This window comes from Manis javanica, chromosome 13, assembly GCF_040802235.1.
Source record: "Manis javanica isolate MJ-LG chromosome 13, MJ_LKY, whole genome shotgun sequence".
In the NCBI taxonomy this organism is placed as follows: Eukaryota; Metazoa; Chordata; class Mammalia; order Pholidota; family Manidae; genus Manis; species Manis javanica.
The window spans coordinates 98,935,327-98,958,652 of NC_133168.1; the positions used below are offsets into that span (position 1 = coordinate 98,935,327).

The following is a 23,326-nucleotide window of genomic DNA, read 5'->3' on the forward strand; positions in this document are numbered from 1 at the left end:
AATAAAGGACACTCTTTGGGTGGAATACATTCAGCTCTAGAAAAACTCAGGAGAGCTAGCCAGGGTGCACGTTGCTGTGTGCACTTTGGCGAAAGGTAGTTACTATCTGGGAAATACCTTGTGACCCAGCAGTCCCGCAGTGGACTGTTTTCCCACCAGAAGCCGTCATACGTACAGAAACCAAAAGGCACGTGCCAGGTGCCCACCAACAGCAGAATGGAGGTATCAGCACAGAGACCACAGGTGACAAATCCTGGCATGTATTCAAAAGGCACTAGGAGAGTAGATCTTAACAGTTCTCATCACCAGAAAAGGTTTGTAACTAGGATTGCTGAGGGATGTGCACTAGACCTGCTGTGGCGATCATCTCACACTATACATACAAATAATCGCCATTAGGTCATACACCGGAAACTAATTTAATGTTCTCTGTCAGCCGTGTCTCCATTAAACATAAATAAAAAGAGAACACTGATAAGGAAAAAAAAAAAGGATGGATGACTAGATGGCAGGATAGGCACCCAGGAGAAGAGTGCAACAGCAGCGAGGATTAATGGATTACGGCTGTGTGCCGCGATATGATTTATGACGACCATAACATCATGACATCGCTAACCCTGAACAGAGCTGCTCACAGAACCCGGACGCACCAGAGTTTGTCTTGTGCAATTCCATTCACACAATGTTCAAAAGAGGCAAAAGCTAAACAACGATATTTAGGGTTGCTTCATTCTGTTATAAATTTATGAAGAAAAGGGAGTCCAGAGGGATATTACATAAGAGAATCAGTTCACCAAAAGGACATACTAATCCTAAATGCATGTGGCAAAATGTAGAAATGAAAGGGGAAATATACAAGTCCACAAATATGCTTCAAAACTTCCTAGCGCCTCTCAGTAATCAATGGAACACGCGGACAGGATGTTTGCAGGATACGGAAGATCAAAACACCATCCAGCAAACAGACTCACATAAGTGGGGTGGACTGACTTTGGCAAAGGCACCAAGAGAATTCAAGGGAGAGAGGGAAGTCTTTTCAACAAATAGCGCTGAAACAACTGGGCGTCCATATGCAAAAAAATGAAAGAAAGAGAACCCCGACCTACACAAAAATGAACTCAAAATGGGTCATGGATCTAAATGTCAATCGTAAAACAATAAAACCAGCAAAAACGCCTATGGCCTTCAGTTTGGCAAAAAGTTCTAAGACACACCAAAAGCCCGATCCGCACAGGGAAAAAAAACTGATAAATTGAACATCACAAAAGGAAAGTTTTGTCCATAAAGGACCCAGTTAAGAGGATGAAAAGTCAAAACGCAGAGTGGGAGAAAATATTTGCCAACCACCTACCCAATAAAGGACTTGCATCCAGGGTATTTAAAGAATTCTCAAAGCACAACACTGATCCACTAAACAGCACATAAAAAGAAAAAGCAAAGTATTTGAACTGACCCTCCACTGAAAATACCTGGGTGGCAACGTAGACACGTGAAAAGATACCCAACACCACTAGTTGATTAGGGAGATGCAGATCAAATCTATAATAAGATACCATTACACACATCTTAGGATGGCTAAAATAACAAAAGGCAGACAATACCAAGTGCCGACAAGGATGCAGAACAACTGGGTCTCATACGTGGCTGGTGGGAATGCAAGACAGTCCGGCCACTCAGGGAAGCCATCCAGCAGTTTCTTACAAAGTTAAACTTGCGATTGCCTTATGACCTGACAATCTCACTTCTAGGAACTTACCCTAGAGAAACGAACACCAGTGCTCACACGAACCCTGAACAGGTACGTTTATGATGGCACTACGCATGATCGTGATCACAGCAAACTGGAAACAACCCAGACGTCTTCTCTGGAGGGACAGATAAATGGAGGCACACCCACCCCCCAGAAAACCACCCAGCAATCACAAGAAATGGGCTCCTGATAGAACCAACGGCAGCGATGAATCTCAAGGGGTAAGTGAAAAGCCCATCTCAAGCGCTACAGAATGTAGGACTCCATTTATATGACATTCTCGAGGAGACAGCGATAAAGAACAGATGGACGGTTTCCAGGGTCTAGGAGTGGGGCGAGGGTCTGACCGCAAAGGAGGGGCAGGACAGTTTTCTCAGGTGACGGTGCCGTACTCTGTTGTGGTGGTAACTTACATGACTATGTACTTTAGTTAAAATTCATAGATAGAACCGTAGGCCAAAGAAAGTGAATGTGATGCCGTATGTATCTAAAAAATGAAAAACAAAATAAACCTGACTCCCCAAACACAGAAATACTGTAGAATTCAGAGCAGCGGTTACTGCTCGGCCAGAGAAGAGCTTTCTTTTGGAGAGAAGGTGAGAGACCCTCGCAGGGCTCATGATATCTTCTGTCTTGGCCTGCGGTGGGGATGATGTGGGTGTTGGTTTTACAAGAATGACTAGGTTATAGATTCATGTGTGATGTGCCTTCTTGTGTGTGTGTGTGTGTGTGTGTGTGTTTTAAAAAATATGCACCCAAGCTCCCCTGGTATCCCCTAATGAGCTGACAGGGACAGATGTCCTGAATGGCACCTGGCACGTGGAAAAGATGTTTCCCTTGGCGAACAAGGCAGATTTATTATGAGGCTGGAGAAATTCACAGACATGTCCTGAGGTCAGTGGAGCCACGGGCCTCCCACCTTGGTTGTGAGGTGCTGGGGGCCAGGTGTCTGCGTCAGCCTGGCCTCTGGGTTTTGCCTGCTCCGTGTGTTCTGCGGCAGCCCTCCCAGCTCTCCATGGCCGAGAACTATTTCTGCTTTTCTTCAACTGTCCAGGAGTGGGAAGTCACCCAGGCCTCCCGTGTCGTGTCGGGGAGCAGCCCTCCTCACCGCCATCCGGTTGGGGGTGGGAGGGTGGGGGTGCAGGGCAGTGTCTGCCGGCCCCAGTGACCCAGCGGGGCCCCTATCCAACTTCCCATCTGCCATTTGTTATGAATCAACAGCAAAGAAACCACAAGTTCCAGCAGGCTGGGTGTGGGGGCAGGGGGATGGTTGCAGCTGTGTGACCCCAGGTACTCTGCTCACCCTCTCTGAGCCTCCAGAGTGCCATCTGTGAAGGGTCCAGAGTCCCCCAAAGTATGTTCTGGAACTTTCTAGAACCTGTTCAAGGGGATTCTGCCCCCCAAACACGGCCCAGATCTGCCGGATTGGTGACAACTGGAGACCTCCGCTTTGTGTTTGTGTGCGTGTCTAGGAAGCAGTAGGCGTTGACCGCCGCCCCAACCCCCCACCGTGTCCCTGTCCCACTTCTAGGGTCCTGAGGGAGGTGGGGCTCAGGGCAGGATGGCCTCGAGGCCTTCAATCTGAGTGCCCCAATGTCTCCTGGCTCCCATCTCGGCTTAATTTTTTGCTCAGACTGTACCACCATGCAACAGGCTTGGATATTTTTGACCGTACATTTCCCTACCTCTCCGTCTACCTAGAAGGCTAGGCCGGGAGGTCAGCATTTGACAAAAGGTCATTTTGTTCCCTGCTGTGCAGAGAAACTGGCACACAATAGGTGCCCAATAAACGTTTGCAGGAAGAATGAATGCTGCTACCCCCAGCCCCCACCCCCCACCGCCAAAGCTGCCCCGTCAGCAGTCAGAGCTCGGGGCCCGTGGGTGCAAGCCCGCTCTGGCCCAGCCGCATCCCGGCCGGGCGGCCAGGCAAGTCACTGCACGCTCGGCCCCAGTTTGCTCATCTCCACGTCCGGGATGATGACAGGAGCTCAGGGAACCAGCCACTCACTGAAGCCCGTAGGGCACCGGGCGTTGCCCGGGCTTCGCCGCTTTTGGGGAAAGATCTTTCTGGGTGCTGTGCTCCTAATTGGTCCGGAGGAGAGGGGTGGGCCCGGGGGACGGCCTGTGGCGGCGGGGCCCCCGCGGGGGAGCCCACCCCTTCTCCAGAATGAGGAAGGAGGCCCGCGCCGCGGGGACCCAGACGGTGGCTGGGCCCTTCCCGCCGGGGCCCCGCCCTCCCCGGGGGGGCGCCCCGCTCACCTCCGCGCCGCCGTCAGCCTGTTGGGCCGGGCTGGGCAGGTCTGGAGATGGGTGGGGAGCCCTGAGTGTCCCCGCAGTCAGGAGCCGCCCTGTGCCCGGCACTCAGGCCTCGCGGAGCCACACGCCGGGGTCCCGGGGGCGTGGGGGGCGCCCCCACGAAGAGGGCGGCCCCTGCGCGCCCGCTGCCAGCACCGGCCCGCCTGGCGGGCGCCCTCCGCAGGGGCGCCGGGGGGCCATGCGGCCTGGCGCCCTCTGAGGCCCGCAGCATGGCCCGCGCGCTGACCTGGCGCTGCTGCCCCTGGTGCCTGACCGAGGACGAGAAGGCGGCGGCCCGGATCGACCAGGAGATCAACAGGATCCTCCTGGAGCAGAAGAAGCGGGACCGCGGGGAGCTCAAGCTGCTGCTGCTGGGTGAGTCCAGGGCCCGCGGTGCGGGCAGCGGGCGGGCAGCGGGCGGGCAGCTACCCGCCGGGCCGGGAGAACTCGGCACCCATTGTCTAGATGGGGAGACTGAGGCCCAGCTCCTCGTCCAAAGGTGCGAGCAGAGGGCCCCCCGCCCCCCGCCTGGCCGCCCTGCGGGGTGTCTGCAGGAGCCCAGGGTGCCAGCTCCGCCCGACTCCTGCCCGGCAGGCCCAGCACGCCCTACCAGCTGTGGAGTCATGGGGAGGGAATGGGGAGCTCAGGCCTGCCTAGCCCATCTCTCCCTCTCTCTCTGGGGGGCCCCGCTGGTCCTCGGACCCTGCCACGCGGCCAGCTGGGACGGGCTGGACCCTGGTTTGTTCTGGCGGCCCATCAGCACCAAGTCCTCGGGGCCAGAGCATGGCCCTGTGGCTCTGCCAGACTGATTGATTGATTGATCGGTTCCGTCATTCATTCAGGATTTATTGAGTAACTCGTGGGGGACACAGAAGCCCAGGGGATGGACAGCACCCAGGCTGAGGGGACCTCAACTTGCCCTGAGGGAGGCAGACATTAAACCGGCAAACGAATGAGCAGATAAAATAATTTCCGGCAGCAAGAACAGCAAGAAGCAAAATAAAACAGGGCAAAAGGAAGGAGTGGCTGTGGGCTTGGGGGGCTGGCGGCTTGTCAGCCTCTGAGGTTGTGACCTCTGAGACCTCAAAGCCTTATCACCCACACGTGTCCCCTCTCCCAACCACCTTGTCTGCTGGCCTAACCCCAGGACACTGGCTCTGGAGGGTCTCCCAGGATCCCTGAGACCTGGGCAGGGGGCTGGGGGAGGTCCTGGGTGTCCCCAAGTCACATCTGCCTGCCCCAGACCAGAAAAGGCTGGTCATATGTATGGTTGCTGGTCTCTCTCCCTTGCTCGGAGCGGGCGGCCCAGAGGAGTGGAGAGAGAGAGGAGGTGGGGAGCACGGGGCCCCCAGGAATTGCACCTTAATCCAGAGCCCTTCCAGGTCTCGTCTTGAGCTCGGTAACAGAACACCCCTCCCTCCCCATCTAGTTCTCCAAGGAATCTGGCATGGCATGAAATCCAAAACTCCAGCCCCCCTTGACCTCTCAGACCCCAGCTCCTGTCTCCTTTCATCATATTTTGGCTGCAGCCACCTGGCTTCTTTACCCTTCCTTGGATGTTTCCTGTTTTCCTTAAAACATTTGGCAAAATGGTCAATGAGGCTGTCTGAATCTGGAGGTTTTAATTAAGAATTTAATCATTTTAATAGCTATTTCTTTTTTTATTTCTTTAATACATAGGCTATTATTGTATCAGTAACATATCATATGTGAAATATTTTTAATAAATAGGACTCTGTAGCCTAACTATTTCTTCGTGAGTGAGTGAGCTTGGTTACTGGTGTCTTTCAAAGAATCTGTCTATTCCTCCAAAGTTATCAGATGTACGTGTAACATTATGGATAACATTCCCTTGTTACCGTTCTCATGTCTGTAGGATCTGTAGTGATGTCTCTTCCTGCATTCTTTTTGACTTCACTCCCTTTTTCTCTATCTGTCAGGGGCTAAGGGCGTCTCTAGAGAGAGTTCTCTCCTTGCACAGCCCAAGTTCATTCATCCGAACCTCAGGACCTTTGCACCTGCGGTTCTCCCCACCAAGCGCTCTCCGCATCACCCACGCCTCTGCACGGCTGGCGCTTTCGCTCAAGGCAGGCCTCGGCTCCTGTGTTGCTCCGCAGAGGCCCCATCCTGCCCCTTGCTCTACTTGATTTCTCTTCGTAGCGCCCACTTGCTGACTCTCTGGGGCATTCACTTGCTGGATATTGTCTGTCTCTCCCGTTACACAGCAAACACACAGGGTGGGGGCTGCGTCTGTCTGATTCACACGTGTGTCCCCAGCATCTGGCCCAGGGGTACAGTGAACATACCATCCAGCAGATGCCCGGGCCATGCCCTTTAAGAGAATGAGTGAGTTTCAGGGGTGATTTTCCCATATCTTCCCAAAGCTGGGAAGGTCCCTTGCCCAACACTGCCCTGACCACTGCCCAGGCAGCCCCAAATCAGGAAGCCCCTTCTGCTGGGGCTGGGTAAGGAGAGAGTGGGTGGGGGAGGATGTCTATGTCCCCAGGTGCCGATGGCGGCTCTGTGGAGTGTGGTTTCCACCCCACCCACCCCAGCCCTGGGGCTGCCTCCACGCCTCCCTCTCTTCTTGAAAACAGGAATTGAATCCAAAAGTTATTTTTTCCTGGAGGTGACCGATCCTTTTGAGGAAGCAGGCCAAGGGAGCAGGGGTCTGTCCCTGGCAGGAAGGGTTCGGCTGTTGGGGTGGGGAGAGACTCAGAATGAAGCAGCGCTGTCCTTAGCACTCGAGGTAGGAACGACTCATCTCCCCATATGGGGAAACCGAGGCCCAGAAAGGTGAGGTGCGTTGCCCAGGATTGGAACCCAGAATTCTGGGCCCATGTGGTTGACTGCCCTGTGAATGCGCCTTGGGACAGAAAAGCCACAGAACCCCAATGGCAGATGGGGGAACTGAGGCCCAGGGAGGCGGCAGGACTGGTCTGGGCTCAGCAGCCAGTCCGAGACAGAGCTGGACCTGGAGGTGGAGCTGCCTGGCTCCCTGGGCCCTGGGGAGGGCAGGGGTGCCAGGGGCTGTCGTTTCCATGGAAGGAGCCATGTGGATGTCTCGTGATGCCCTGGGCTCGGCCAGCTCCCCCTGGCATCTGCTAGATTCCACTTCCCTGTCCATCCCCGAGGTCGCAGGCACTTCCCCTCTGGGCTGCGAGGCTGTGCCAGGTGGAAAGGGCTTTCCCCCCAGCCCCCAGCCCCATTTTCCCCAAGCAGACCAGGAGCCAGGGGTGGGAGGCTCCAGAATCCTTGGTGGCTTTGGGACCATCACGGGCTGCACAGAGGGGCTCCCAGCCCAAGGAGTTGTTCGGGTTTCAGGTTGTGACCCATTCCTGAGTCATAACATCTGAGTTGTGGGCGGCAACCAGGAATTACTTTTTTCTTTAATGAAGCAGAAGAGAACAGAGAAAAAAAAAAATCAACGCATCACAGCAAAGTAGTGCCTTTGTGAGACCTGATTGTCCTCTGCACTTCTGGAGCAGGCCTGGGGTCAGAGTTGGAAGGCAGCCAGGAGGGAGGTCAAAGGGTGCAGTCCCCTGCTGTAGGCACCATCCAGCGGAGTGTCCGGCCCCCGTTAACATCAGGTTAACCGATCTTTTGATGAGACTCAGCCCAGCCGACAGGCCGTGTCCCATTTTGTGGGTGAAGGACCCCATGGCAGCTTGAATTGACCTCTCTGCTTCTCCACTAGCTGTGTGATCCCGGGAAAGGTGCCACACCTCTCTGACCCCCATACCTCCTCTGCGAATGGGGAAACAGCAGACAGCAGAGGACTGACCAAGGTCACACAGAAGGCCTTGGCCAGGGCCTGGCAGATGCCCTCTGTGATTATTATTATTGTAGTTGTTCTTGGTGGTGTTGTTGTTTTTATCAGCAGGCCTATGGGCAGCTTCTGTATAATAACCAAAAGCCCACCAGCTCTGGCCTCAGACAGAACCAGTCTCAGCTGGGTCACTTACTAGCTGTGTGACCCAAGGGAATCCCCTCCATTTCCCCACCCCCAAAAAAGGGGCCAAGAGCCTTCCCTCTTTCCCCATGAGGCTCGGGTGGGGTGGAGGCGTCGGGCTCTCTGCTCTCAGAGACCTGCGGGCTCACAGCCACCTCTGCCATCCCCAGATTACCAGGGCCCCAAAGACTGGATGGCCGCCCGGGTTGCCCAGTGAGGGCTTGCTGGTTTATCTCACTGACTGGGAGATCCCCATGGTCCATGCAGGAAAATGTAGTAAGCTCGACATGTCCCCAAGAAATTCCGGACTCTGGGCCACAGTCTGCTCCCTGTTGGCAAGTCAGATTGTAGGCTTGTGGCATTATTTAATTTATTTATTTTACGGGGCGGGGCACCTTTTAATTTTGGAATTATTTCACAGCACAGGAAAGTGAAAAGATAACCGCAAGAGCTCCCCCTCTGCTCCTGACCAGCCCCCCCCCACCCCGCCCCTTAACGCCTGCCAGACCCACCCGGCATCAGTCGGAGCTGAGAATGAACTTGGCAAATGTTTTATGATATTATTATTAATTGAACTCCAGACTTGGAATCTGCTTTTCCTCTGAAGGCCCCTTTTCTGGTCTCTCATATGACATTTAGGGTGTTTTTTTTATTTGATTTCCCCTTTCTTAACTTTTTATTTTGAAAAATCCTTTCAGACTTACAGAAAAAGTGGACCCGGCTTCTTCTTCAGCTATAAGCATTTTACTACATTTTCCTTCATTTTAACCCCTTCCCTATATATATACACACACACACACATACATGTGCTTGTATACATGTGCATGTATATACTCACAATGTATATAATGCATAATTATATCTAGAATGTATTTACTCTGCATTTATATATTTAATACACACATACTCCGTTGGCAAGTAAGTAGCAGACCCTACACCTTGTGATCTATCCCTGAATACGTCAGCAGGTTGGTGTCCCGCTGAAAGGGGACAAACTGGGACAGTGAGGACGGGCGGCTAGAGGGATGGTGCCGACAGTCAACCTGCACTGCTGACTCCCACCTGGCCGGCTTTCCCAGTGTCCCTGCTCATGTGGGCGAGAGAAAAGCAGCTTTTTTCTTGGACTTCGAGTCCCGTGGACTTTATGAGCACCTGGTGTCACCCCCCAACCTGCCCTCGTTGCCCTCACGTGGCCTGGTGGGGGCACAGGAGCTCCCGAATGAGGTGATAGAGATAGTAAGGCCCCCACCCCCACCACTCCCACCCTCCCCACCTTTGTCCCCACGCCGATTCCTCTGCTGCCATCTCCCCTTTCCGGCCTCCAGTCAGGCCACCCCTTCCCTTTTTGTTGTGTGCGCCAGTTCCTCCTGCTCCAGCCCCCTGATGCCGCTGGAAGGACCCCATGCCAGTGGCCCCTGGGAGCTGGGCAGGGCAATGAGCTGCTGGGGGTGCCTCCCAGCCCTCACCTCCAGCCCGGCTGTCATGCCCTTTGTGCAGAGGAGAAAACAAGGCACAGACTAGGGGAGATTGCAGAGCTCAGACAGCAGGGAACTGAGCCTTGGGCTTCTGGCCTTGGGCTCTTGGAGAGTCCAGGGCTATTGTCACAAGCCCAGGGCCAGCTGCTTGGGGGTGACCTGGGCAGTCCACAACACCCTTCTCTGTAGCTGCGCTGAGACCACCTGGTCCACCTGATTATCACCCACTGGATCAGCGCAGTCCCCTCCTCTCTGGGGTCCTGGCTCCTGTCCACCCACCACGGTCTGTCTTCCCCACAGGGGCCACCAGAGGGTGCAGGTGAGCACCTGCGTCAGGTCCCCCTCCTCTGCCCACAGCCCTCCAGGCTCCCACCTCCCTGGGGTCAAAGCCCAAGTCCTTCCCACAAGGCCCTGAACAACCTGCCCCCTCCCCTCCCTGCACTCCGCCCCTCCCTCTGTCTCCTTCACTCCCTCTGCTCCAGCCACAAGGGCCTCCTGGCTGTTCCTCCAACACACCAGGCCTGGTCCTGCCCCAGGGCCTTTGCACGGGCCATTCCCTCTGCCTGGAGTACCCTACCTACAGATCCTGGCACGAGAGCATCCTTCCCAGCCTGCAGACCTCCACCAAGAGACCTTCCTTGACACTCAGCTATAGCAGTCAACTAAATACTCTTTATCTATTTATCCTATTTTATTGCCTTCACAGAATTTTCTCTACCTGAAATTATTATAGCAAATAATAATAGCAATTATGGTAAATACTGCTAATACTAATAGTGAACACTAATATAGCTCTTACTATGTCTAGGCATGTTCTAAGCCAGGGGTCCACAAACTTTTTCTGGAAACGGCCGGATAATAAATATTTTCAGTTTTGTTCGCCAATCTCTGACTATTCAATTCTGCCACTGCAATGAGAAAACAGCTGTAGACAGTTTGTCCGCAAATGGGCAATACATTGTGCCAATAAAACTTTATTTATGGGTGCTGAAACCTGAATTTCATATAGTTGTCACGCATCAGGAAATGATCTTGATTCCTTTTGGCCATTTAAGAACGTAAAAGCCATAACCATAAAAGCACTAGAAATGTAAAAACTGTACAGACTGAAGACTCACTGGCTATGCAAGAACAGGTGTCTGGCTGGACTGGTCCTGAGGGCCGTGGTCTGCCAACCCCTCCTGGGAGCATCTTGCAATGAACTCATTCAACCAACCAACACATCGATTCAGCAGGCCAGGCTTACTCTGAACCATGTTTGACAGGTGGGGAAACTGAGTCACAGAGCATGGCTGTAGCTGAGCTGGGATCGAACTTGGAGGCCAGGGTGGGGGTGGGTGGCAGGTGCCCCCCAAGGGCTGAACTGATCACCGTGTCTCTGCAGGCCCCGGGGAGAGCGGGAAGAGCACGTTCATCAAACAGATGCGGATCATTCACGGGGCAGGCTACTCGGAGGAGGACCGCAAGGGCTTCCGACCCCTGGTCTATCAAAACATCTTCGTGTGCATGCGAGCCTTGATTGAGGCCATGGACCGGCTGCAGATCCCCTTCGGCAGGCCCGAGAGCAAGGTGAGGATCCCGGGCACTTGCCACGGGGGCTTCCTGCTGGGGTGGGGCCCTTCAGGACTTCAGGGTCAGGCTGAATGCCCTGGACCCCCATGACGCCCGGGTGGGACCCTGTGCCAGCACCTGTGTCCCTGTAGAAACGTCATTACCACCCACTGATTCCTGAGTCCAGCCCCTGCCTGCTGTAGGCAGGGCTGCTCTGCGCTCCTGCATTGCTCTACTGCCCTTTCTAAAAAATTTTTTTTCTATTGTGGTGAGAACACGTAATAGGAGATCTACTCTCTTGACAAATTTTGAAGTGCACAAACAGCCCTGTGAGCCGAGGCACCTTGCCGTTCAACAGAGCTCTAGAATAGATCCGTCTGTGTACCTGACTTCATGCCGGGCGACTGCTGTGCCCCGTCTCCAGCTCCGAGCTGCTCTCTGTCCCCATGGCTTTGCTTATGCCATGGGCGTCGTATAAATGGGATCATGCACTGTTTGTCCCTCTGTGGCTGGCTCATTTCACTTAACGTGACATCCTCAAGATTCATCCACATTGTTGCCTAATGCAGGATTTCTTTTTTTAAGGCTGAATAATATTCCACATGGTATGTGTATGTATATCTATGTATAACATTTTCTTTTACCCACTTATCTGCCATCAAGCATTTAACAACCACCACCTTTGGTTCTATTACCTTTCTCGATGAAGTTAACATTTTTTATTGAGATACAACACACGTGCAGAAAAGGACATAACTGACAAACTGTGTAAATCGTCACAAGGCAAACACCCAGGCGGCCACAGCCCAGGGTGAGCAGAATGTGCCCAGAAGCCCCTTCCCGAAATCACTAACCCCTGAGGGTAACCACTACCCCGTCTTCCCTCGCTGTGCATCGGGTTGCCTGCTTTTGAACTTCTGACAATGCGGAATTATGTGGAATGTTCTCTTACGTCTGGTTTCTGGCACCTCCCAGTATGTCTGTGCTTCATCCCCTCTTTGGGAGCATAGTCGGGGTGTTAGTTTCCACCACAGATATGCCATGGTTTATCTGTTTACCCACCTTGACGTTGGATGTTTGGGTTGCCTGAATATGTTTTATGAAAATATATGCATTTCTATTGGGTATCTACCTAGACATAGATTTTGGTCATAACGGACATGTTTGCGTAACTTTACTAGGAGGCACTAAAACTATTTCCGAGAAGTTGTGCCAATTCACAGTCGGAGATCCAGGTGTGGGCAGGCCTGGTTTCTCCTGGGCGTGCAGACAGCCGTCTCCTCATGTGGTCATTCCTCTGCTCGTCCGTGTCCTGATCTTGTCTTGTAAGGACACGGATCCCATTGAATCAGAGCCGCCCTAATGACCTCATTTTAACTTAACCACCTCTTTAAAGACTGGGTCTCAAAAGAGAGTCACAGACTGAGGCCCCTGAGGGTTTAGGACTTCAGCACATGAGTGTGCAGAGGGTGAGGTGGTGGACACGATTCAGCCCATAACAGGCTGCAGACTTTTATTTTTGGCTTTTATATTTGGGTGCAGACTTTTTAATTGATCCTACACAGAGGTTACTCCCAAACATCCCCACTTCCCACCGAGCTGTCACCCGACACTCAGGCACCGACCACTTTCAATATAAGCATGATAAGCCTGCATGTCCGCCATGGAGGGCTTGGGCCCTGCAGAGGGGCCCAGGGGGCACATGGCAGCATCAGCTTTGTCTCCTCCTGACCCAGGTCGATGCAGAAGACACGAGCCTGTGGAGGCTGGCCGGGAGCGGGTCTGGGACACTATCTCCCTCATGCCCCCAGTCCAGTTATTTGTCCCACAGACATGGTATTTTGGCCCGATGCAGAGGAATGGCCCAGTTGAAACCCAACCACACACCTTTGGTCATGGCGTTGCAGACTGTACCTAGGAATCCATATTCTTTTGACCCCCCCTATTCAATATGCAGACAATGGAGTTCAGGGCCAGTGCTTCAGAAATGCATGTACAATACCCACCCACCCACATACACATACATGCATACATGTACACAAATGCACACATACATGCATGCCCACACAGATCCACATAAGCATACACGCATATGCCCACATATACACAGAGGCACACACAAATTCACATGCATGCGCAAGCACACCCACCCACATGTGTGTGCACACCAGTCAAGGCACACACACGTGCAGATGTACCCAACAGCACATATGCACACAGAAACACAAGTTCTCTGGCACATCAAGCATACATGTGCTCACACACAGATCCACACACCCATCTGCAACGAGTGTGTACACAGGTGCATGCCAACACACACAGCACGCATGTGCACATGCCCAAGCCTTCATAGGGGGTCTGAATGGCACTGGCGCTGCTCCTGTCCAGGGCAAGGACACCAGGTAATGCGGCAGCGGGCCAGCTGCTCAGGCCGCGTGAGCCTCCGCCCCAGTTTAACTTAAATCACCTGGGCGGAAGGGCGCCGCCCAGCTCTTCATCTTTCCCGCCTTGATCACCTGATCTGTAAAACTGGGGACACCTGTAGTGACCTGCCTCATAGGCGTGAGAGAACCGGCGCTTTTTCAGAGTGGAGGACCCCCATGTTTGGGAGGCACCCAGCTTGCCCAGCGGTCTCTGTGCCCCACATGGGCCTCCAGAACGGGCGCCCACTCGCGGGTCCCCACTGCCCCCCACCCGCCCTCTGCCGAGATGCGCGCGTGAAGAGGGGAGCAGAGCAGGAGGCGGTGCAGGGGGACTGGACGGCAGCGGGCTCTGGGGCCGGACGGGGAGGGACAGCCCTGTGCCCACAGGCAGCCCTGACACCCTCAACCGCCCCTCCCAGCACCACGCCAGCCTGGTCATGAGCCAGGACCCCTACAAAGTGACCACTTTCGAGAAGCGCTACGCCGTGGCCATGCAGTGGCTGTGGAGGGACGCCGGCATCCGGGCCTGCTACGAGCGCCGGCGGGAGTTCCACCTGCTGGACTCGGCGGTCTAGTGAGTCTGGGGCCACCGCGGGCGCGGGGGTGGGGCTGGGGGCGGGCTGGGTATGGCCCCAGCCCCGGACGCAGTCAGTGAAGACCCTGCAGTCACACCAGGGCAGAGGGGCCCCCAGGGGCCAGTCCCCCCACAGGACATGTTGCCGGGGGGTGGCCACGGGTGACATCCAGAGTGACATTGCTCCTGGGTGGTGCTGCGCTGGGGCGACACCACTTCCGGAGTAGCATGGCTTCATCATTCAGGGATGCTGTCCTGGGCATGACGCTGGGCATGTGGGGTGACGGTGGCTGGGAGCTGGTCCCCCGGCCACCACTATTCTTGGGACAGTGCCACTCTTGGTGACAGCCCCCCAAGGTGATGCTCCTCCTCAGCAAGACTGTCCTTGGGGACACGATGCTGAAGGGGAAGCTGCTCCTCCTAGATGGCCCTGCCACCTCAGGGCGGTGCCCATGGGCTACCTGCAGACACCATAAATCCTGGCCCCTCCCCAGGGGCTCCTGTCCACCAGCAGGGTCTTCACTGGGTCCCAGGTGGGATGGGTCTGAGAAGCAAAGGGAGGCTGCCAGGCCGGGCCTCACGGCTCCCTGCTCCACAGCTATCTGTCCCACCTGGAGCGTATCACCGAGGAGGGATATGTCCCCACGGCACAGGATGTGCTCCGCAGCCGCATGCCCACCACCGGCATCAATGAATACTGCTTCTCCGTGCAGAAAACCAACCTGCGGTGAGTGCACAGCCCAGGCAGTGGGGAGGCTTCTTGCGGGAGGGGCAAAGGAGCTGGGGCCCTGAGGGATAGATAGGAGTTTCACAATCCCAGCTCTCAAGGGGCTTCCAGGCTGAAGGAGGCAAGGCTGGATACAGACACCTACCTGTGCAATTAGGACGGGGACCTGGAAACGCTCCCCAGGGCTACACCAGAAGGACTGATTTGGTGCTGCGGAACCTCAGACGGTGGTCCCTCTAGTGGTCAATGAAGAGATGAAGCCGCGTTAGGATACTCAGAGGGAGGCAGAAACCGTAATCCAGGCAGGAAGGGCTGGTAGAGCCAGGGCAGTGGTCCTGGGGATGGAAATGTGGGATGGTGCAACACTTGTTTCTGCTGTAGAATGGGCAGGACTAGACATGGGGGGAATCAGAGCACAGAGTCAAAAATGACTCCCACGTTTGTTATGAAGACAACAGAATAAGTGATGGGGCCACCGTGGTGGTGGCTAGGTGGGGAGTGTTAGCTCAGACACTGAAGTCCCGTGGGGTTCTGTGAGTCTAATGGGTCTGGGCAGCTGGGAAGTGGCTGGACACACAGACCTGAGCGGGAAGACAGAGGTGCGGGCGGCCAGTGCAGCAAGGGGCCATCCATGCAGCATGATGGCCGCTGCCGAAGGCCGAGGAAAGGTCAAGGAGAATACAGGGGGAACGCGACCTCTGAGATCGGCAGTAGGAGGGTCACTGGTGACCTTGGCCATCTCTGAGTCTGTGGGCTGATGGCAGCGGGCTGCGGAGGGTGCAGGTGATGCCTGGAGACAGGTTGTGTTCAAACCACCCATGTCTCCACATTGAGCCTGTCGTTTCACTGGACCCCACCAAACACGTTGTTCCGCCTCTTAGCGGTCCTTTCCGGGAAGGTGTAGGATTTATCTGTCCGCCGTGGGTCTCCTCCGCTAGAGGGAGGTCCCCACAAAGTCTGATTCCCTTGCTTTGCTGGTGATGGTCAGGTCACGGCCAGAGTGGAAGCTGGTCAATGTGGAAGACTGGTTGGAAAGATGGAAGGATGGGTGGGTGGAGGGATGGGTGGACGTGGATGGATGGAGAGATGGATGGATGAGTCGATGGATGGGTGGATGGGTGTATGGGTGGATGGATGAGCAGGTGGGTGCATCTATGGGTGGGTGAGCGAAAGCATGGATGGATGGGTGGATGGGTGGGTGGAGGGATGCGTGGACGTGGATGGGGTGGAGAGACGGATGGATGAGTCGATGGATGGGTGGATGGGTGGATGGGTGGATGGATGAGCAGGTGGGTGCATCGATGGGTGGGTGGGCAGGTAAAAGTTTAGGAGTGGAGGTAAAGGTTGAGGAAGCTCGCAGGGAAGGCTGTGCTGAGGGGGTGGTTTTTAGGTGTGTTCTTCTGCCTGTCGATGGAGCGAGAGCTCAAAGGAAACAGACAGGAGGTGGGCAAGTGGTGAGACCCACACCTGTCTCAGTCTCCAGAGCCCCACCCTCAACCCTGCGCCCCCCGCCCTCTGGATATGGGGGCTTGAGGGATTCTGAAGACATTCAAGAGGGTGGGTCTGGAGGACGGGGAGTCCCAGGCAGCAGCCTCAGGTTCCCCTCTGGTACAACGGGGCAAGTCCCTTCTTGCTCTGAGGCTTCTGGCATTTCCCGTCGGCTGCCTGAGTAACCTTTGCATCCGCATCCCTGGGGAAATGACGGCAGGGCTGCTATCAGTGACCCACATTTCTTAGAAGAGAGAACAGGAAACCAGGCAGAGGGCTTAGGGCCTTTGTTGTGGTAAGTGGGGGTGGAGGCTGGGCTCACCCTGAGCCACACACGCAGGTTATGCATCTCCAGCGCAGGAGCTTGAGAAGGTCCCCTCGCCTCCCTGTGCCTCGGTTTCCTCTTCTGTAAAATGGGCATAATGGCAGTACCTGCCTCACGGGGCTGAAATGGGATAACACACAAGAGGCTTTGGCCTGGGGGCTCGTGCTTATTTTTGCCGCTACACTGTGAATATTGATCTTGGCGCTTCCCAGGCATGACTGGGGTCTGGGGTGCCACGTGGCAGGGGCCTGATGAGACCTGAGCTCTGAAAGGGGGGTGATTCCCGCTAGGATTGTGGATGTCGGGGGCCAGAAGTCAGAGCGCAAGAAGTGGATCCATTGCTTCGAAAACGTGATCGCCCTCATCTACCTGGCCTCGCTGAGCGAATATGACCAGTGTCTGGAGGAAAACAACAAGGAGGTGAGGGCCGCCCACCCCGGGGTCGGGGGCGCCGCCTCCCCTGCTCTCTCTTCCTCTCTTCATGGGCAGCTAAGCAGGAAGCCCCACAGCCCCTCCTGGGTGGGCCACGGGGTGTCTGGCGTGGCTTTGAGCCACTTCCCAAGACAGAGATCCACAGGCATTTGTGTAGCCAGGACCCTGGACACGCACACATACATGCACGCTGAGGGGCACGCAAGCCCTGAGACGTGGCCTCCTGGAAACACAGGCAAGCTGTTCCTGGGGAACTGGGGGGCTACCGGGGCCGTGTCCTGCTGCTGTTCAGAATGGCTGGGGATCACTCACTTTTGTGAGCTCTACTCCTAAATAATACCCAGAGGAAGGCCAGGCACATGTTCCCCTCTGATGTGGGCACTTATAGGAGTTAAAGTTTCGAATGGATGGTTTAGGGATCCGAGAATCAGTTGTTATAGTTTTAACTTTCAGACTGAATCAGACAGAATGAACGCAAGGTCATTCTGACTGAGGTCTTGCCTGAATCCAGCCACACGAGACGTCCTCGTTTGCTGGGACTGCCACGGCACAGTGTAGCGCCCTGGGGGCTGAAGCCACAGAGGTTTATTCTCTCCCAGCTCCCAGGCATGTGAATGAGAACCTGTGCCAGTTTCTCCCAGCTTCTGGGGGGTCACTGGCCGTCTTCCGTGTCCCTTGGCTTGTAGATGCATCACTCCAAATCTCTGCCTCTGTCTTCACAGGGCCTTGTCCCTGTGTGCACGTCTGTGTTCAAATGTCCCCTTCTTATAAGGACATCAGTCACTGGACGCGGGGGCCTACCCTATTCCAGTGTGACCTCTTCTTAACTAATTACATCTTTAAAGACCTTATTTCCAAATAAGGTCACATTCTGAAGTTCCAGGTGGGTATGAATTGGCGGGGCAGTGGGGCGCAAATCAAACCCGTACAGGTACAAAACCACGTTGGGCATGCACCAAAGCATGGGTACACCTAGGACCCAGCCAGGCAGGCACTGGGGGGGTCCCCTGTCCCTATACACGAGGCCAATGCTGTCTCCACATGAGGCAGAGCTCCTGTTCAGGCCGAGCTGGCCAGCAGGAGCAGTGACCTGCCTGTGTCCCCCCAACCCAGAACCGAATGAAGGAAAGCCTGGCTCTGTTTGGCACCATCCTGGAACTTCCCTGGTTCAAAAGCACGTCTGTCATCCTCTTCCTCAACAAAACCGACATCCTGGAGGAGAAGATCCCCACCTCCCACCTGGCTACCTACTTCCCCAGTTTCCAGGGTGAGTAGTTCTAGAACTTTCTTGTACCCTTCACCTTCCAAAAACAGCTCCTGACAGGGATGCTGGTCCAGATCCTATGCCAGCCTGGGGTCAGTGAAGTCTCAAAAGCATCAGACCAACCTGGGTTTCCGACCCAGTGCTTTCCACTGCCCAGCCTCCCAGACTCTCGGTCACCCCCTCTGTAGAATGGGGATAAAATAAGACTCCGTCATCCTCAAATGCAATTGCTTAACAGCACAGGATTCTAAAAAGACATCTATTATTGACTTTTGGAGTGTGGGTCTGCTGGGTAGGGTTCATCGTCATAAACCACATCTGGCATCCACAACGAATTCCAGAATCTGCCTAGATTTTTGAAACTCTCCCTGACCTTTCCTAGTCATCTCATCTATATCTAATTGGATGGCAAGTTAAAAAAATAATACTCCGTGACTGACCTTTGAACAAGGCACACAGCTTGGTTGTCATAGATACAACCACCCTCTTTCCTGTCACGCTCAGAGCTCATAGGTCTGCGCCGTGTGTCACTCAAGTGCGTGTAAATCAAGATGTGTATAACTGGTACAAACTGGTTTGGGAAAAAATACCCAGTGCAACCCAGGGGGCAAAAGGCTGCAGCCCCCTAAAGAGGAGAGCAGTAAGGGCTGGCGCCAGGCAGCACATCCGGCGGGGGGAAGTAGGGTTGCTGCGAGTCCAGGGAAGGGATGCTAGCGGGCGCTTTCCCCAGAGGGCCGCTGTGCAGATGAGGAGAGCTGGTAGAAGTACCCCAGACGAGCGACAAACTGCCCCCAAAGTTAGGGGCTGAAAGCAGCCATTTTACTTTGCTCATGTTTTTGTGGGCTGGGAATTTGGGGAGGGTGGAGGTGGGTAAATTCATCTTTGATCCACATGGCATTGGCTGAGGTGCCTGGGATGGAGACGCACTTCCACAATGGCCGAGTGTCTGGTGTTGCTGTGCCCCCCAACCTCCCCAGTTTCTTGCTCTCTCTCTCCCTTCCTTCCCCCACCGGGTGTCTCCCAAGCCGGGGCCTCCTCGCGAGGCTTGCTCTTCCCCACAGCATGGCTGTCTCGGGGCAGTCAGACTTCTGGCCAGGTGGCAGCCTCTGCTCCAGGTGGAGCCTCCAGTCCCACATCCGTACAGTGGCTTTATCCTATTGGCCAAGCAGATCCCTCCAGCCAGCCCAGACGCAAAGGCGGCCAGCGGACTCTGCGCCTTGATGGCCTCTTGACAGCGTGCACGTCCAGGGAGGGAAATGATGGCAGCTATATGACCTCATTTCAACTTAACTAATCACATCTGCCAAGACCCTGTTTCCACATACGGTCACATTCCGAGGTTCTGGGTGGACATGAATTTTGGGGGAGACACTATTCAGCCCAATACACGAACACCCACAGTAGATGAAGGTAGATGAAGCCCTTGTTCATGCTTGGGATGTACTAATAAGCTTTGGTGACATCCCCATGCATGTGACCCCTGGCCCTGTCAGGCCCCAGAGCCCACGTGGTCAGTTTCAGCCAGTTGTACCCACAAGACTTGGCGGGGTGGTCCTGGGGAACAGATGCCATATGGTGCCAGGACAGCAGACACCCCTCGTCCCCTTCCCAGCTGAGCAGCCCTGGAGGTGGGATCACAACTTAAGAGTTTGAGAACAGGGATAAAGTGGCTGGTTTGGGGGGAGTGTATGTTTTCTCTTAGGCCAAAAGGATCCCTCTGACTCATCCTTTTCTCCCAGCCAAGGAAGGTGGTGCATGCAGTCTTTGCCGACTTCTTACTCTCAGTCCCTCCTTCCTCTGTACTAATATTCATGAGAATAAGAATAAACTAACAACAGCTAACACACCAAACACCGCAGGAAGCGCCCTCGTGCACTGACTTGCTTAACCCTCATGACAAACCCCTGCGCAGTAAGACTATGGAGTTGGCAAAACTGAGGCGCAGAGAGGTGCCGCCACCAAAAGTCACACAGCCAGGGTGTGGTAGGGGCAGCATGTGAACCCAGGCCATCTGGATCGGGAGCCACCAGCCTTAAGCACGATGCACCCCGCCTTTCTGGAAGAACAATGACAGCTTGTAATTACTGTGTGGGGTGCCCTCTGCATGGGCTCATGGACTCTGTGAGGCTGGGGACTGTCATGATCCCCACTTCACAAGTGAGGAAACGAGGCTCACAGAGATCACACGGACTGACACATAAGGTGACCCCAAGTGGGCACCAGAATCCCATAACCCATGCTGTGCTTTATGTATATATATGTATGTATTCCCCTGCACTGTGAGGGAATAAAAATAATATAATAATTATGATATATTATATGTAATCTAATATGTATTATATATCATATATATGATTATAATATACATTATTATATATATATATAATATATATATATAATAGCATTATAGACAGCATCCCCGGTGCCTCCCTCCCCTTCTCCTGGCTTTGGTTTCCCCACGTGCGCCTCCCAGGCCATCTTCCCCTGCCCCTCCAGGCCCTCGTGCCCTCGGCCCCAAGCCCATCCAGGGGAGGTTCTTTCTTGGCTAAGTTCTGCCTAAGGTCCCAGAGCTGAGTCCCATCGGGCCCTTCCAGGTTATGCACCCCGTTTGAGCCCATCCTTGGGGCTCCTGCAGAGCCATTTAGGTGGTTCCCCTGGGGCCCTGATGTGGGGAACAGGGTCTCCCCGGAAGCCCCCCCCGGGGCCCTGATGTGGGGAACAGGGTCTCTCCAGAGCTCCCCCGGGTCCCTGATGTGGGGAACAGGGTCTCCCTGGAAGCCCTCCCCCCCGGGGCCCTGATGTGGGGAACAGGGTCTCTCCAGAGCCCTCCCCCGGGGCCCTGATGTGGGGAACAGGGTCTCTCAAGAGCCCCCCCTGGAGCCCTGATGTGGGGAACAGGGTCTCTCCAGAGCCCCCCGGGGCCCTGATGTGGGGAGCAGGGTCTCCCCGGAAGCCACGTGCCCTGACACCCTCCTCCGCGCCCCAGGCCCCAGGCAGGACGCCGAGGCAGCCAAGAGGTTCGTCCTGGACATGTACACGCGCATGTACGCTGGCGGCGCGGACGGCGCGGACGGGGGCAGGAAGGTCCCGCGCTCCCGGCGCCTCTTCAGCCACTACACGTGCGCCACGGACACGCAGAACATCCGCAAGGTCTTCAAGGACGTGCGGGACTCGGTGCTGGCCCGCTATCTGGACGAGATCAACCTGCTGTAACCTGGGCCCGCCGCCCCGGGCGCGGACCCACGCGCGGCCTCGCGGCGCCCCAGCTCCAGGCCCAGCTGACGAGTCGGGGCTTGGGGGGCCGGTCGGCGCGCCCCCTCTTCCATGCCGCTCTGCTCCTCCCAGGACAGACCCTGGGTTTGCCCTCCGTGACTCAGTTTACCCCCTCGGAAACAGAGCGCAGTGGCCAGTGGGGATGGAGGGGGGAGGGAAGGGCCCGGGTGGGCGGGGTGCGTGGGCCCCTCTCGGGAGCCGCACGCCCGGCCACGGCCCCCCCTGGACAAGGGCCCGGGAGCCCCTGGGAGCGAGGCGCCAGCCCCGGGAGGAGGGCAGTGGTCCTCCAGGCTGAGGGTCGGGCTCTGGCGCCCCCTGGCGGGCAGAAGGCGGCATCTCCCAGCCTGCGGTCTGGGCCGCCCAGGGACCCACCTTTCCTTGGAGGAGAGACCCCTGGAAAAGGCTGTTCCCTTTCAGAGTCTTGCGGCTCCAAGTGTGTCCTGCTCCGGTTTGCAGACGAGGGGAGCGGAGGCCCGCGGACATCCCCTCTTCTTCCCCGGCTGGGGGCCGAGGCATCTTCACAACCTTCTGTATTTATTCCTTCACCTTCTGTGGGGCCCCTTGGTGGGGGCTGGCAATTAAAGAAATGACATTCTGGAGACCTATGATTTCTCAGGAGCGTCCTGTTTATCCCCGTGCGGCTCCTTGTCAGGTCGCCTGTCCCGGGCTGGCCAGCTGCACGCAGAAGGACGAAACAGCGCTCACTCTGCCCCCTGCAGGGCAGGGGGCCCAGGGCTGGGCAGGACTGTGAGTCGGTGGGTGGGGGGGCCATGTCTGTCCCTGGCCCCCAGGGACATTTGAGCCGGCCCTCTGTTGCTGCTCACCCACCACCCACCTCAGATGAAGGAGAGATGGCGAAGGCTACATTTACTGGGGACCCTGGCCTCCGCCGTCCTCAGGGCAGCCCCGTGGCAGCCAGACCGCCCCCATTTTACAGATGGGGAGACCGAGTCACGGAGACACCAAATAATCTAAGGCCGCACACCTGGGAGGTGTCAGAGCCAAGATTCTATTATTCATTTGGCACTTTTTTTTTTACACTTTTCAAAAAATAAACTTTATGTTTTAGGAAAAATTGTGGACATAGGACAGAGAATAGCTTTATCAAGCCCACCCAGTTTCCCCTATTATTAACATTGTATATTAATTTGGTCTTTTTTTATAATCAGTGAGCCCATATTGACACATTACTAACTGCAGTGCATACTCTATTCAGATTTCCCCAGTTTCCCCTTAACGTCCTTTTTCTGTCCCAGGACCCCATCCTGGACCCCACATGACATTCAGTGTCACATATCCTTAGGTTCCACGGGGCGCTTATGGTTTCTCAGGCCCGCCTTGTTTCCGAGGCCCCTGGCAGTACTGAGACTTGCTGTCTGTTGTCGTGTGAGTTTCCCAGGGCAGCCGTAACAGAGTCCCACAAACTGGGTGGCTTCGAACAATGGAAATGTATTCTCCCGATTCTGGAGGCCAGAAGAGACCCAGGAGTGATAGGGCTGTGCCCCCTCTGAAGGGTCTAGGGCAGGATGTTCCCTGCCTCTCCCCGCTTCTGGTGGCCCCAGGCATCCTTGGCTTGTCACTGCATCATTCCTGCTTCTGTCCTCACATGGCCTTGTTTTGCACGGGTCTGTGTCTGTGTTCCAATTTCCCTCTCTTATTGACACAGTTCTCTCTGTGTCTCTGGCTCTGGCTCTCTCAAGGAGGCACATAGCATCATATCACGTTGCTTTGTTCTTGCTCATGTTAGAATTGACCCGTGGGTTTGGGGGCATCGGTCAGATACACCCACCAGGAATT

At 55.2% G+C, this 23,326-nt stretch overlaps 1 protein-coding gene across 1 annotated transcript; it reads left to right on the plus strand.

Moving 5' to 3' along the window:
- The first annotated feature begins 4,093 nt into the window (after positions 1-4,093).
- GNA15 (G protein subunit alpha 15) lies at positions 4,094-22,134 on the plus strand. Its single transcript, XM_037018116.2, has 7 exons — positions 4,094-4,420; positions 10,857-11,041; positions 13,866-14,020; positions 14,619-14,747; positions 16,851-16,980; positions 18,106-18,259; positions 21,243-22,134. The coding sequence occupies exons 1-7, from the start codon at positions 4,276-4,278 to the stop codon at positions 21,467-21,469; spliced, it is 1,125 nt and encodes a 374-aa protein (XP_036874011.2). The 5' UTR covers positions 4,094-4,275; the 3' UTR covers positions 21,470-22,134.
- Positions 22,135-23,326: the final 1,192 nt, after the last annotated feature.